General features: G+C 43.9%; 1 protein-coding gene across 1 annotated transcript; it reads left to right on the plus strand.

Moving 5' to 3' along the window:
• Positions 1-5,247: 5,247 nt before the first annotated feature.
• Positions 5,248-13,146, plus strand: LOC136473613 (indole-3-glycerol phosphate synthase, chloroplastic-like). The gene is made up of 10 exons (XM_066471264.1): positions 5,248-5,549; positions 5,887-6,111; positions 10,109-10,285; positions 10,370-10,444; positions 10,536-10,580; positions 10,675-10,839; positions 11,301-11,379; positions 11,557-11,636; positions 12,302-12,370; positions 12,742-13,146. The coding sequence occupies exons 1-10, from the start codon at positions 5,412-5,414 to the stop codon at positions 12,823-12,825; spliced, it is 1,137 nt and encodes a 378-aa protein (XP_066327361.1). The 5' UTR covers positions 5,248-5,411; the 3' UTR covers positions 12,826-13,146.
• Positions 13,147-15,936: the final 2,790 nt, after the last annotated feature.

Genomic DNA, 15,936 nt, shown 5'->3' on the forward strand with positions numbered 1-15,936 from the left:
TCAATAGGTGTCGGGCGAGGCGGAACCAAACTCCTATCATTCGAACAAGGGACGAAAGGTGCCCTTATGCGTCTAGAAGTTTTTAACGTTCGGTGGTTATTGGTTCCACCTTCTAGGGTACCCCGGTATTAGGTCCCCGACACATCCCGAGTCCAACGTGGAAGCACTCATGAGTGGGGTCATAAATGCTTTCATCGTCAGAGTCGGAGTAGCCGAAGCAGTAGTCACTTGCGTCCAGGAAGCAGTGCATGGCTTCAGGGTCGCGAAGTCCAGAGAAGTTCGCTCCGGTCCACGCCTCATTCTCCTCCAAGGAGTCAGCGTGGGTGTGGGTTGAAGTCGCGGTGTCGAAGTTGAGGGCGAAGCGTTGGTGGCGTCCTAAGGGCTCCACATGAGCAGAAGCATAGGCAGAAGCATAGGTGGCCACGGTATTTCTCAACCCGAAGGGGTATGGGGATGGTGCCATTGCTAGGCTTTGCTCCGCTGAAGTCGACTCCTCAGGGGGTGGTGGGGCAAAGCTTGATGATGGGGCGTCGCCGCATGCCACTGGCGTCTTTCCCTTGTCCAGGCTCAGGCTAGACAGGTCCCCAACCAGGGACCTTGTGCCAACAGCTGGGCGTGGGATACCGGTGGAGCGCGGTGCCTCGCCCTGAGCTTACGCGGTGTCGGGGTGGTCCCGCCCGTGCCGTGCCTAGTGAGCGTGATGAGAGCGGTGGCCTAGGCACCGCCTGCGCCTAGGCTGCTGGGGTGTGACGTCATCGACGGTTAGTGGGACTCTGGGTGAGAGGAGTACCATATCGTACGCATGTCCTAGAGACATGAACTCTAGGCTCCCGAACCAGATTATCGTGCTGAGACACAGTGGTCGCACGGAGTCTGCCATCCGGAACTTGTTAGGATGATGAAGATGACACGCAGTAGTTCCCCTACCTGGCACGCCAACTGTCGGTGTTTTGGACCGACAAGCCCTCAACCAACTAGTAAATTTGTACTGTGTGTTCCTAATCCCGGATGGTGATACAAAGAGATACAAGGTTTATACTAGTTCGGGCAATGGGTGCCCTACGTCTAGTCTGAGAGATCGATCTTGTATTCCTTGCACCGAAGTGCTTGTAGTAGGGGGTTACAAGCAGGGCGAGAGAGGGAGCTAGTCCCAGGTCTCTGTGTGGAACGGGGTGAATTGCTTGAGATGTTGATCTCAGGCAGCGGGAAAGCGTGCGTATTATAGAGCATCGAGCGTATGTTCGTCTATCTTTTGAACTTGTCTATGCCTAAGCGTGTGCGAGCGTGAGAGTCAGTCTCCCCTCCCCCCTAGAAATGGCCCCAGTCTCTCCCTTTTATAGTTGAAGGGGGGACAGAGGTGATACATGTGTTAGCTATGTGACGTCCTGTAAGCGGGGGCGGCGTGTCCGAGCCCTGTAGCTTGCTACTGTGGCGGCATGGTCGACGGAGCGATCTTTGTCCTTGATGCACTGGAGCGATGCGCCGGTCACGCCCGATCCTATGCGACGTGGGAGCTCCGGTGATGGCTTGACACAGGGCATGGCGGACGACGTGCCGGTCACTGTGTGTCGACAGCGTAAAGAGCCGGGGCTCAGTTGACGCCGAGGCCGAGCCATCGTGGAGGGCTCGGCGGGCGTAAATCCCGAGGCTGTCGAGACCCTGAAGTGGGTTGCCAAGGCTTGGAGGGAGTAGTTGGTCCTGCACACTGATTCCGAGGCTACAGGGACCCAAACTTAACTCCCCACGCCGCGCTATCCTCGGAGCAGTTGGGGTTAGGCAGCATAGTGTGGTATGGTTGTCAGTCGTGGGTATAGTGCCGAGCATAGCGGCCGGTAACCCCCGCCCCGTCCTGCGCCGGACGGCATGGCGTCGATGTGACCTACGTCGCGTCGGCCACTCCGCTGTGTCGAGCCGTCGTTCGACTGATATTGCAGGGGTGGTTGGTCGCTTTAATTGGACGCGACGCTCTATCGGAGAGATTGGTCGAGACAAAGGCGACGGGGTTGTTTGCTGAGCCGGCCTCGAGCGAGACGGAGAATTGATACCGCGTCTGAGGCCTTCCGTGCGAGGCCTCGAGCGAGGCGAAGGTTCGGTAGACCGTCTAAGGCCTTTCGTGCGAGGCCTTGAGCGAGGCGGGGAGTCGGTGGCCTCGGACAAAGCCGGGGTTTAGTTAGTAGTTTGTCTCTTGGCTTTGATTTTGACGAGGTCTAAGCGATTTTTTCGGTTTTTGCTTAGGGGACCCTATTTTATGGTACCCGACACTTGGTAAGGAGAATCCAAGAATCTATGGTCAGAGAGGCGTTGAAAAGGATAAAAGGAGGTGAGGCGATGGGACCAGATGTTTTCCCAATCGAGGTGTGGAGATGCATCGGGGACATAGCTATAGTATGGCTAACCAAGCTGTTCAACCATATTTTTCGATCGAACAAGATGTCTGATGAGTGGAGGAGAAGCATATTGGTACCGATCTACAAGAATAAAGGGGATATTCAAAGTTGTACTAATTACCGGGGAATTAAGTTGATGAGCCATACTATGAAGCTATGTGAGAGAGTTATCGAGCATCGCTTGAGAGCAATAACGCGGGTCTCTATGAACCAATTTGGTTTCATGCCCGGAAGATCAACCATGGAAGTCATTTTCTTAATAAGACAAGTTATGGAGCGGTATAGGGAGAAGAAGAAGGACCTACACATGGTTTTTATTGACTTGGAGAAGGCTTATGATAAAATACCAAGAAATGTTATGTGGTGGGCTTTGGACAAACATAAAGTCCCAACGAAGTACGTCGGGCTCATTAAGGACATGTACAACAATGTTGTAACTAGAGTTCGAACAAGTGATGAAGACACGGATGACTTCCCGATTAGGATAGGACTACATCAAGGGTCAGCTTTGAGCCCTTATTTGTTTGCTTTAGTGATGGATGAGGTCACAACAGACATACAAAGAGATATCCTTTGGTGTATGCTTTTCGCCGACGATGTAGTGCTAGTTGATGAAAGTCGGACATGAGTGAATCGAAAACTGGAGTTATGGCGGGAGACTTTGGAGTCTAAAGGTTTTAGACTCAGTAGAATTAAAACTGAGTATATGAGATGTGACTTCGGCACTACTACTCGGAAGGAGGAAGATATTAGTTTGGAAGATCAAGTAGTGCTTAGGAAGGATACATTTCGATATTTAGGATCAATGCTACAGAGAGACAGAGATATTGATAAAGATGTTAGCCATAGAATCAAAGCAGGGTGGATGAAGTGACGGCAAGCATCTAGTGTCCTATGTGACAAAAGGATACCATAGAAGCTAAAAGGCAAGTTTTATAGGACGACGATTAGACCTGCTATGTTGTATATGCAGAATGTTGGCCTACGAAAAGACGACATGTTCAACAGATAAGTATCGCAGAAATATGTATGTTGCGTTGGATTTGCGGTCATACAAGAAGGGATCGAGTTCGGAACGTGATAGATTAGGTGTAACACCAATTGAAGAAAAGCTTGTCCAACACCAGTTGATATGGTTTGGACATGTCGAATGGAGACCTCCTAAGGCACCAGTGCGTAGTGAATCCTAAGCCAGGATAGTAACGTGAAGAGAGGCAGAGGAAGACCGAAGTTGACTTGGATAGAGGCAATAAAAGAAGACTTGAAAGGATGAAATATACCCAAAGATTTAGCCTTAGATAGGAGTGCTTAGAAGATAGCTATTTACGTGCCTGAACCTTGATTGCTTCTGCTGGGTTTCAACTCTAGCCTACCCCAATTTATTTGGAACTTAAATGCTTTGTTGTTGTTGTTGTATATAACTAAATATGATATCCTCACTAGCCTATTTTTCTGCCATCTTGTCACCCGCACCCACCCATCGTTCCTTCTCATGCAGTAACCAATCAGCTATACAAATTATTGTGTCAATCGATTCATCTACCACAATGCATCACCAATTCATCAATCACAACAAACAAATGCACCTAAAAGGAACTGCCACTCCAAATGCACGCATGCAGAAGAAGACGAACAATCGCCGCCTCCGCTGCAGCCATGTTTAAATAACTCCGCTCCGGCCATGTCCTGTCTCGCTCGGCAGCGCCGCATCACCTCTGCCAGGGTTCTCCTAGCTCAGCCATCGCACCGTCCCCGACTGGATACTGCGCTCCACCTTAGCTGTCCCGTGGCTCGTGCGCCGTGCCTAGGATCATCTGGCTATGGAAGGAGAAGATGGACGTCCGGGACTCAACATCACCTCCACCGGGCTCCGTCCCGCGGTGGTGCCTGCAGAGCTTCGCCACGATGGCTTGCCGCGCCCACCCTCCCTCGCTGGCGGCGTCCCTAGCCCCGGCGACCATTCACCTATGGTCTGATCTCAATGCCGAGGCCACGCGAGGGACACGGAGATGTGCGGCGCAGCGCCCACGCTGTCGGCAACGACAACCACCCATGCATGCGACGAGGGTGGCGTTTGGAACTCGAAGGGAAAGAATGGAGGAAGGCGATCTGATTGGAGCTCCCATGTGGAACGTCCGTTCCGCGCTGGAGTCAGAACTCCGAAGGATACGAGAGGGGAAGACTCAAATAGTGGGCGAGAGTCCATCTACTCGTGATGGGCTGATGATGGTTCGTGAGGTATTACGGCTGATTTTTTTCTCCATTTTTTTTTTGACAGGGGCGGAAGGTTTTCCCTTTTACAAGAGATGGAAGATGTTTTGAAAACAGAACTTCTGGTGGGTCGCCAGCTGATACCCGATCTGTTATATTTATTTATATGTGCGCTTTTTTTTTAACAAAATTTAAACTACAAGTACGGTCTCCAAACCGAGACGGTACATGAGAAACAGCACTACTGCAGAATGTGCATATATATGTGTATTTTCTTTATGAAGATATGGATTTGATTGATAGGCATTTTGTTAGGTTATACTGAAGATGGATCATTGTTTTCCATTTATACTTTGAGCTAAAATCAAGAAGAAACAAAGTAATATTTCTCTATTTGTGATCACGTGCAATGCCACAAAATCACCGCAACAACGCGCGGATACGATGTCTATTATATTATAATTAAAAGGGTATTCACTGCTGAAGATGTTTAGTCTTCATCAACAAATATTAATATTATATTAAAAATGCCCTAATAACAAATTTATACTCCCTCGCTTTAACTTTTTTATATATATAAATTTTGATATACATCTACCACGGAGTGAGTATATATATATACACACACACACTTTGCAGGGATAGGAGGAGGCGCGTGTTCCTCGTGCGTCGTGCCGGGCACGTCGTCTTTCCCGTCAGCACCCGACTCGGACCGCTGTTGCCGTCCCGGCTGCCGCCACCAGCTATAGAATTCCCCTGAGACCAGGAGACCCACCGTCGGCTCCCGCGTACCCCTATCGTTTTCCACGTTTGATGGAGTCTCTCCTCGCATCGCGATCCATTAGGTCTTCCTTCTCCGCCGTCGCTAGCACCAGGGGCGCTTCCCCCAGGCCCTCGCGCGTCGCCACCCTCGCCGGCGCCGGCGCTCGCCCGCTCCGTGTTGGCCCCAAGGTACGCCTTGCTGTGTTTCCAAGGGTTTATTTGGTCTCTCCACTCTGATGTTGCGCGGATATGCTGTGGAGGTTTCCTGTTTTCTTGGTACCATTTCGTATTCTTTTCCCCATTCGCGGAGCAGGGTTTCCCGCAGTGTAGTTGCGTTTCGTCCTGAAATACTTATTAGTATCACCAATACAATGCACCATCTTTCCACCCATTTCGCCTCCCCAGTATGGAATAACGATTTGTTATTTTATCAGTAAAATCTTGCTTATAAATATAAATACTGGGTTAATGTGCTTGATGGTGCGCCTCACTTGTTTGACAAGTTTTTTTTTTTTGGCTTATTTAGGACTCAATTCTTGAGGCGCTGGCAAAGGATGATATGCTGAACGCAACAGAGCTAGTCCAATGGGAGAATGGCATGACAGTGAACGACATAGCGGCTAGCCAGGGGATTCGCATCCGCAGGCACTGCCGCCCCACTGCCTCCTTGAAGGAGATAGAGGATGGGCTGGGAGCCCCTCGTAACATCCTAGAGACGATCATTTGGGACAAGGAGATTGAAGTAGCTGAGGTATGCAGTTGCAACTCTGTGCATGTGTAGGACATTTGTGGTTCTGGTAGCAAAGTTGAATGGCCAAAGGTAGAGAGTGATGTTGCGCAGATACAGATAATAAAGCAGTGTGAGCATTAGGTATTATGGACAGTAGGTCCTTTGAGATAACTACTAATTGCTACTAATTATTTGTTCACATGGCTGCAAGAACTGGACGGTGTGCATGTAGAGTCTTAGCCTCTTAGGTTAGTACATAGTATTGGCGTAAGTAATCTGCAAATTAGAACTTGCAGTAGCATTTGGCATACATTCTATTGTCCATAATAGAGAAGATACATACACATGCTGGTAACTTCCCACCTGACCTACCACACCCGAGACCCGAGCACCTGAAAAGAGCTGACGGGCCGAGGAGATGGCCTAGCAAGAGTTGAAAAGCTTGGTATGCCAAACACCATTGCCTAGCTTTTTTTTAGGAATCGTCTTTTGTGAGAAGTGGTGAAAAACTGACTTACCAAAAAAGCTCCTGAAAACTAAGTGCTTCCAAACAGGGTCAATGTCAAAACAAGTACAAAAGAAATAAAACTAACCATGGAAGGGAATCATAGATTTGACATATCAAATGTCAATAGTTTGGCAGGTCTAGATTTGCACATGGGAAATACTTTTGGATAGAAACACCAAGACTTGGCATGAGCTTGACAAAAGAAAAGTTTCAGCAGTCATAATCAATCTGTAGACATAGGCTATGTTTTTTCTTCTCACCGCATATAATTACAATAAGTTAGCAAAGCACGCTTACATTCACGGCAACAGAATTATAAAAACAAGCATTCAGTGGAATAGGCATTCTTAGTTATCATTTAGCTAACCTTGGGAAGCACTTACATTACTAAATCCCAAATGTCCACTGCCCAGGGCCTCAAAATATAACAACCAGAAAATGTGTAGCACTGCTGAACACAACCTGCAGTAGCTATAATGAAGTGAGGTATGGCAAAAAAAAAAAAGGTATGAAATATTAAATCATGAGACAGTTGCCTGAAAGTAAATTCACTTCTACAAGAGGAAACCTGCCATTAACCGTAAATCCAAAATTACCAAATTATCAAATTGGAATAAATTCCTCATATTCACAATGAGGAAGTTGGTTTGGCCATTAACATTTCAGAAGTAGTCTATTTACTTCAGATATGCTGCTGTGATAACTTTTGAGCAAGAAATATAATGTTATCAATAACTATTAATTAAGACATGGTGATTCTAGGGACAAGCACCATCGCCAACTCTTGTTATTGTATCTTTTGTAAGTACAACCCTTGCAAGTGGTTCCTATTCTTCGGCAAGATATACCTGAATACAGTTCAATAGAAAGTACAAAACACACACAAAGACTTCAGTCATACTAGCATACATGTATTTTCAGAACCTCCTATGAGCAGACTGTGTTTAACCTGTAACAAAATTGTTTGATAATGTGGTATAAGTATATCTTCAAGAACCATGACAAAAATTGAGATTGAATGCAAGTGCAATAAATCACATGTCCTAGCAAATCACACATCCACCTTGCTGAGATCTAACTCACTGTCATCCTAAAAACAAGAACTGATACAATTTTCTAATTCATGGCCAGAGGTGTGTGTATGTGTTTGACTCTCTTGTATTAATTCAATGATACGTTTCGGTCAAAAAAAATCTGTTTTCGTTCAAAAGATTAATTCAATGATACACAACTCTCATGCGTGTCCGAGAAAAAAAATTGGACTTCGCAAATTGAGAGAGTAACTGGCCTTCCAATTCTAGTAATTTAGTGTTGTGTTTCACTCAACTTGAGTGCCCTGTTTCACCGTTACTTGTCCTTCCTGGATTACGGCGGTGGAGGGAGATGCAGCTAGGGCAGGGCAGGGTGGGAGTGGAGATGGTGGCAATGGCATGAGGAGGAGGCTTTTCAATTGTTCGGAGACGGGTGAGTTGTGGAGTTGAGGGCTTTTATATATATATATATATATATATATATATATATATATATATATATATTAACCAAGGAAAGACCATTTCCATTACGGAAACAGAAATACAAGAATTTGAAGTGACACAAACAGGGTGAACAGAAGGGGAGCACTAGAGGAGAAGCAACCCCTATCACTTTATCTTAGAGCTGGAGAGCCTGCATCAGATACCTGACTCCAGACTAAGGGATAGGACAGCAGAAAACAGACTCCAGGTCTCTACAACTCAATGTTTTCAAGTCGTCCAGTCGAACCTAGTCGCCATGGGACCGACTAGGACGATTAATCATGATTAATCGCGATTAATCGGACGACTTGTACAAGTCGACGGCACCCCTAATCAGTCAGCAGGGACCGATTAGGACGATTAATCGTGATTAATCGGACGACTTGAAAACATTGCTACAACTACCAAAACTACAGACCCCAATCACAGAACTTATTACATCATCCAAAAAGAAGACAGCAACATTTAGAACACCAACAGGGAACTCTGCTGCGCACCATCATCTTAGCAGCCATCAGTTATCTCACCTTCTTTGCCCTCCTAAGCTTCAGGATTGTTGGAGTAGCTAGGGGGCCTTCAGCAACAAGTCTAGTAGCCACCTGCAGCATGACCATCATCTCATGCATATCATTTGGGTATAGACCTGTCCAATATCGCATAAGAAAACAAGCATAACATATATTTTCTGCAGGGCTTTCCACTAACTTCCCTTCAAAGCAAGTTTTGTTTCTAGTTGTCCAGTTCGCGAAGTATGGAATTTATTTCCATTCAGAAGCCATTTCTTAGTCCACTTCCAGATTGAGCGAGGCATTTTGGCCTGTCACTAGCACCAATGCTCGACCAAACCACTTTGGCTACACGGTGAGGTGGGAGATATTTTCATCCTGCTCACAGAAGTAGTAGCTAGGATTTCCAATCTAATTCCTTCTTTAGTGAGAACATCGTTATTTTCCATCAACCACATAAAGATTCTAATTTTGGGATGGATTTTCCTTTCCAAATGTGTTTGCATAATGGCCCTGCATCATTGATAGTCAGGGCATTGTAGAGAGATTTAACAGAGAATTTCTTGTTCTTTTCCAGTTTCCAATAGTAAATCATCCTCATCTCGGAAGTGGAAACTTTGATGTCTCAAAACAGCATAGAGCTATCTCCTAATTGAAAGCTGTAAATTGAGTTCCATGCATTTGGCAACCGTTATATCTTGTTGCTCACATAGTTGAAACAGAGTATGGAATTTGCCACATAAAGGCTCTTCATAGAGCCAAGGATCTTTCCAGAATCTAGTTTTCTTCCCATTTCCAGAATCCTTGAAGGTCGATGTTTTTTATCTTGAGCAAGTCTGCTCAAATGGATGAATTATCATGTTTATGACTCACAGTGTGTATTGATTGTTCCTTAATCTACATGGCTTTAACAATTCCCTGCCAAATTCCATCCTGTTGTTCAAGTTTCCACCATCACTTTCTCCGGTCTTTAATACCTAATCCACCAGTCTTGCTTTTATAGATTCTAGTCCACTTTATCAGGTGGTATTTTCTCTTTGTACTTCCCCCTTGCCAGAAGAAAGTTCTCACTTTGTCCATATTGTTGACTACAGTTCTGTGCCACAAATAGATGCTTGATCCCTTGCGAGGGCTGTTATATAATCTTTGTAATTTAAATCAAAGGTGCTTGATCCCATGCTTCTACTGTTTTTTCCTGTGTTAGGTGATTCCTTTCTGTATACTTCCTCTCACTAAAGATAGGTTATTGATTTTGCTCATGTTCTGCAGTCTAAATTTTTTACTGTCTTTATAAAAATGTACCATCAATACATGAAACTTAGCAGTGTTAAAGTATATTTCGTGAAAGAGCTAATTAAGCTATTTTCATATGGTTGACCTGCATACTCTTACATAATGGTCACTATTTCATATGCTTTCACACAGCTCTTTATGATGGTTAACAGATTTTTTTAAAGGGATGGTTGACAGGTTGTACTGGTCTTGTGCAGGGGCATGCTAAGAAGCCTCTGGAGGAGGTGATTCAGGCTGCACAGAAGGCCCCTCCTTCAAGAGACTTCTATGGTGCTTTAGAAGCTGCCTATAAGCGTAATGGGGTGCCTGCATTGATTGCTGAGGTCAAGAAAGCATCCCCGAGTAGGGGCGTGCTCAGGGAGAACTTTAATCCTGTATGTTCTGGGCTCATTAGCTGTGAAACCTAGAGTCAGTTTCAGTGGTTGGTTATGTAACTAAAAAGTAATTTTCTATTGCAGGTTGAAATTGCTCAAGCTTATGAAAAGAATGGTGCTGCATGTTTGAGCATTTTGACAGATGAGAAGTACTTTCAGGTATATTTCAATTGATTTTAATTGATTGTGTCTGCGGGGATCATAGATGTTATGCTTACCTGGTTTCCCTTAATTTGCTTCGATTGTACAGGGAAGCTTTGAGAATCTTGAGAAGGTGCGCACCTCAGGAGTGAAGGTACTGATGCATTTAAGTGTTATTTTTTTTTTATGAGAATGATTATGAGTTACCAATAGCTCTCAAGATGTAAAAATTTCTCTTGTGAATGCAGTGCCCCCTTCTCTGCAAAGAGTTTGTCATTGATAAGTGGCAAATCTATAATGCTCGCTCTAAGGGTGCTGATGCAATTCTATTAATTGCTGCTGTGCTACCAGATGTTGACATAACGTACTTTGTTAAGATTTGCGCAGAGTTGGGAATGACAGCTCTTATTGAGGTTCGACATGTTATGCATTTCATTTTGTTGTACCCACCCATTAATTAGAAACTGGTGATTTTTCCATTGTTGGATGGCAGAATGAACCATAGTAATTTACTTTGCATGATGAAAAAGTTTAACGTTCTCCTTTTTAGTAAAAATGCATAGTTTACTTCACATGATAGAATGAACCATAGTAGTTTGCTTATGCTTCTATATCATGCTAAAGACTTGTTCCCTAACCATCATTCTGTGTGTGTTTTATTCAAATACTCAACAAGTAATTTGATAAAAGAAATGTTATGAATTTTTTCATTTGTGTCTTCATATGGAAATAGTGTGGAGTAAATTGTAATTTCTTGCTGATCTGTATGCTGGTCTCATAATATTTTTCTGAATAGAAGACAAGTGTGATAAACTCAAATTGTCCCCAATAAGCTAAGCTTGATTTTGGTATTCTGGTGGGATTTATATTTTAGGTTCACGATGAAAGAGAGATGGAGCGTGTGCTGAAGATAAATGGAGTTAAGCTTATTGGTATCAATAACCGAAGCCTTGGTATGGGATTCCTCTTGTGCTCGTTTTTCTTTTTTCTATCGAAGACATCTTGTCATCTTTAAGTTTGAACTTTTCTATTTCATCGAGTACTAATGCTTCCCACTTGTTTTTTCTCTAAACCTTTTTTCTGATGAATGCTTATATTATTTTATTTTCTGAAAATTACTTTCACTGCAGAGACATTTGTTGTTGATACTTCAAACACCAAGATGTTGCTCGAGAAGCATGGCGATAGCATCAGGGAGAAGGGAATTTTGGTAATATCATTGTCTTGGGTGTATATTTGATTCATTCAAATAACCTTGTCAGGTTCTACTTCCATATTTGATTCGTTAGAATAACCTAGTGTGTACACTCTGTGGGCTCAGACACAGAACACAAATAGGAACTTCCATATTTCAATGCCAAATATGTGTGGTATTCTCTAAACACAAATGGAAGCCATGATAAATATCCAGTTTTAACCTGTATGTCTTACGAGCTACATGCATGCATTGAATGAATCCTGGTGTTGGCCTTTGGGGGCGTTTGAAGCATACTGAATGTATTTGTGTTCTACACGTTATCTTATTTTTGAGGGAGGGGGTTTATTGGAGAACTTATTCAGAAATGTGAAAAGGCACTGGAAGAGCCTGTTTTCCAATTTGTTGATCGTATTACTCCAATTACTGTATGAACATATGTGAAAATAAGTTTCTTTACAGCCAAAGGGAAATAGGGAAGAGATTATGAAGCTGAAACTGACAATTTACTTTAAGCAGATATGTCAACTTATATTCGATATTGCAGTTGTAGTGTATTGCATATTGCTAGGGCATTTTTCTAGCTTGCTATTAATTCCCTTGTTTCTGGAGTAGGACTATTAGGTGTCATAATCGGGTCCTTCCTAATTGTTTCTCTTTTCCCTTTATATACTTTTCAGGTTGTTGGTGAATCAGGTCTGTTCACGCCAGATGATGTTGCTTATGTGCAGAATGCTGGTGTTTCTGCTGTAAGTTCCCCCTGGTTCCTTGTCAATTTAGATTCTGCCCCACATGATTTGAGAAACCTTTTTGGCAACATCTCTTGAACCACTTATTACTTTATATTGGTTCGCCTTATTTTCTCTTTCTGTACTGATTACACATTTGTCAGTTTATCTTTAATTCACTTCAGTTTTTGTTCCAAAATGTAGACTATTGGAATACACACAACCTGCTTGAATTCGATCAGGCCACAAATACTTATAACTATATAAAATATAAATTAATACAGTACATTCCTTGTACTGAAGGCTGACATGCCTTGTTCATGATGTTTTCTCCATTTACGGGTCCTCCGTTCTTTGAACTGAAGCTAATTGAAGTGCGCCTGTTGCTATAGGTTTTGGTGGGGGAATCCCTGGTGAAGCAAGAGTGCCCTGGACGAGCCATTGTTGGGTTGTTTGGCAAAGAACTGCTGCACTGAATGAAACGACAAAGATTGTAGGTACTTGGTTTGGTGGTGATGAGGTATTAGTAGCTGTTAGCCATAGCCTGGTTTGCAGTAATAACATGTGAGCATTAGTTTTATTAATAAATGCCGTATGTCACATGCAGAATAAAAATAATGTTCACTTGTAAGAGCCATTCAGTGTTTTTTTAGTTCAGTGATGACACAAATGTGATCTGTTCATGACAAAGGGGATTTCCCAAGTAAGTTAGCACTATGTTTTTTTTTAATCTGACCAACTGGATATTACAGATCTAAATAGCACGAAACAACAAAATCCATTGTTCGTTGATGTAATCTGTTTTTTTTTCAAACAAGCATGAGAACTGTGTATCTTTATATTAATTAGAAAAGGGGGGCAATAACTCTTACAACATAAACAATACGCACACAGTTTCTAACAATACACACAGTTTCTAAGAATACCTGTTAGTTACTGGCGGGCTCTACGGCAAGTAGGAAAGCCCCAAGCCCCCGCCAAACTCCAGTAACAAGAAGGCTTCCAGCCAGGTTGGGAGACATGGCATTGAACACTAGAATTTTCATCAGTGAAAATTCATTAGTCCCTAGTACTTCCTCTGTTCTAAATTGTAAATTATTCTATTTTTTAGATACATAACTATTCCTATGTGTCTATGTATCTATCTAGACATAATGTGTATCTTATGCATAGCAAAAGCTATGTATTTATAAACGCCAGAACGACTTATAATTTGGAACGAAGGGAGTAAATTTTTGTTGTTCTTGTACTGTTTCTTGTGTATTTTTGGATTATTCTGTGAGTGAAAATTTGCTATTCTATGGTATATTTTGATGTGCAGTAGGGGAACTCCATTATTTCGTGATATATTCTGTATTCTTCATTCAAGGTAAATTCATTAAGCAGTGGTATATGTTTATTGTTCCGGTATGAAAAATGCATTGTTTGGTGGTATGTTTATATTATTCCAGTAGGGAAAATTAATTGTTCTTCGGTATGGTTTGGATTGTTCCGCTAGTGAAAAACTGTTTTGCTAGCATAATTTAACCTCAATTCTTAGGTATATGTTTAGTTTCTCCCCTGTATTACTTGGATTTGTTATTTAAAGTTTCACTGGCCTCCCGTGAAGACCGCACCAGGTGGTGCTTTCCAAAAAAAAAAAAAAATGAATCGATGAACGCAATGCAGCCGTATAGGCACTAGCACTATGCCGAGGCATTATATCTCTGCTTGACTGCTTCTGTTTGATGTGGACGCTGCGAGCTGCATGCCGCCGATAATCTGAGATGGACTGAACAGGTGGACGACGACGAGGAGGCTGATCGTCGGCGGTGTACCTGTGTGCTGCTTGACGTTATGCCCTGACCATTCACCTCTGCCGTGCGCTGCTGAGACGCAGTAGCCGACGAACGCAACGGTGATGGGATGCAGAAGTGGAACATGGTGTCTTCGTCGTCGGTCTTGCCGGTGCCGGTGTAGCTGGCAACGAAAGAGTTGGTGTTGACCAGATCGATGACCATCACTTGTCCGCGCGGGTACCAGAACTGCCTCGGCTTGCTGTAGGGGTACGTACTCGGATCCTCGTTAGGGAGCATTTGGAGCCCGGACGCTGAGGCCACCAACACGCAAACGAGGATGAACACCGGCAGAGTTTCTGCTGGGGCGGCGATCGCCAGCAGCCATTGCGACAAGAGAATCTCTAGGACTCTTCAGTTTCGTTCCCAGCCCTTAATTTTTGCCTCGGTTATTAACATCCGGGTTAGGCCGTCGCCGAGTGCAACAAAGCTAGTTTTTCTTCCTTTTTTGATCAAATCACGCCGAGTCTATTTATTCATAAACATGAGGTTCAACAGAATCGCGAACCAAAATATGAGATACAAAGCTAGGGAGGGGATCAATCCAAACATGAGGTTGATCTGGGTCCCAACACTCAAACGAGGAGCACTCCTATTACATGATCTAGGAATATGAGACACTTGTACTGAATCGAAACATAAAGACATGAGCTCCTTCGCTTCTTTGTATAGGACAGCTGCAGGGCTAAGATCCCGCACACTCGATTGATAACACAAGATCGTGTGGCCCTCGGTCAGATCGGATATGGTCTGTTACATATAATACTCCCATACGTAGACGACTCTGACCACCTAGCGTAAAATCGTGAAGTCAAAATCTTATACATCTTACTAATGATGGAAGGCTGAGGTAAGACTGCGTATCGAACGGGTATTATATAATGATGGAAGGCTGAGGTAAGACTGCGTATCGAACGGGTATTATAGATGGAATGCCCCTTAAAAAACTCGCTCTTTTATAGTGATGATAGATAAATAAATATTCATACCACCAAATTGTTGGTGTAGTTTAATTTCCTCCGCGTCCTTGTGTGATCAAATCAGTGTCATGATTTGTCGCTATTGGTGGAACCAACAGGAAGGCAAACACAAGATTCATTGGTTGAGTTGGGAGATGATGATCAAACCGAAGGAGGGGGGCTTGGGTTCAGAGACATCCATGCTTTTAACATGGCAATGCTCAGCAAGCAAGCCTGGCGACTACTGCAAACACTAGTTTCCTTGTGTGCTCGGGTGCTGCAGGCGAAGTACTACCCTGGACAGTTGTGTTTACAGTCTCGGCCGGGGAGGGGCATCTCATATTCTTCATGGAGGAGTATCGTGAGGGGCATTGAGCTGATGAAGAAGGGTCTCACTTGGAGGGTAGGAGATGGTGAGAATTTAAATGTATGGCAGGACGACGCTTGGCTCCCTCGAGACATGTCGAGAAGACCGATCACCCCAAGAGGAGCTGACCTCATTCTTGACGTGGCTGAGCTAATAGATCCGGTTAACCGGGAGCTGGGATACACAGTTAGTTCATGACATTTTTTTGGGAGAAGGACGCGAGAATTATTTTGGCAATTCCGGTTCATGGGGGAATGGAGAACTTGGCTGCATGGCACTTTGAAAAAAAAAAGAGAGGAGTTTTCTCAATCAAAAGCGCATACAAGTTATATAGGAACGATCAGCTAAGCAGGAGCAGGGGCTCGGCCTCAAACCCAGACGCAAGCTATGTATCCTTGTGGAGCAAGTTATGGAGACTGGATTGTG

This window comes from Miscanthus floridulus, chromosome 8 (assembly GCF_019320115.1).
Source record: "Miscanthus floridulus cultivar M001 chromosome 8, ASM1932011v1, whole genome shotgun sequence".
Classification (NCBI taxonomy): domain Eukaryota; kingdom Viridiplantae; phylum Streptophyta; class Magnoliopsida; order Poales; family Poaceae; genus Miscanthus; species Miscanthus floridulus.

Bases quoted from the DNA above. Each gene is read 5' to 3' on its own strand.
- LOC136473613 (XM_066471264.1), top strand. From the start codon at position 5,412: ATGGAGTCTCTCCTCGCATCGCGATCCATTAGGTCTTCCTTCTCCGCC. The intron at 10,581-10,674 runs GTACTGATGCAT...TTGTGAATGCAG, and splicing joins TGCGCACCTCAGGAGTGAAG to TGCCCCCTTCTCTGCAAAGA. The intron at 10,840-11,300 runs GTTCGACATGTT...TTTATATTTTAG, and splicing joins GAATGACAGCTCTTATTGAG to GTTCACGATGAAAGAGAGAT.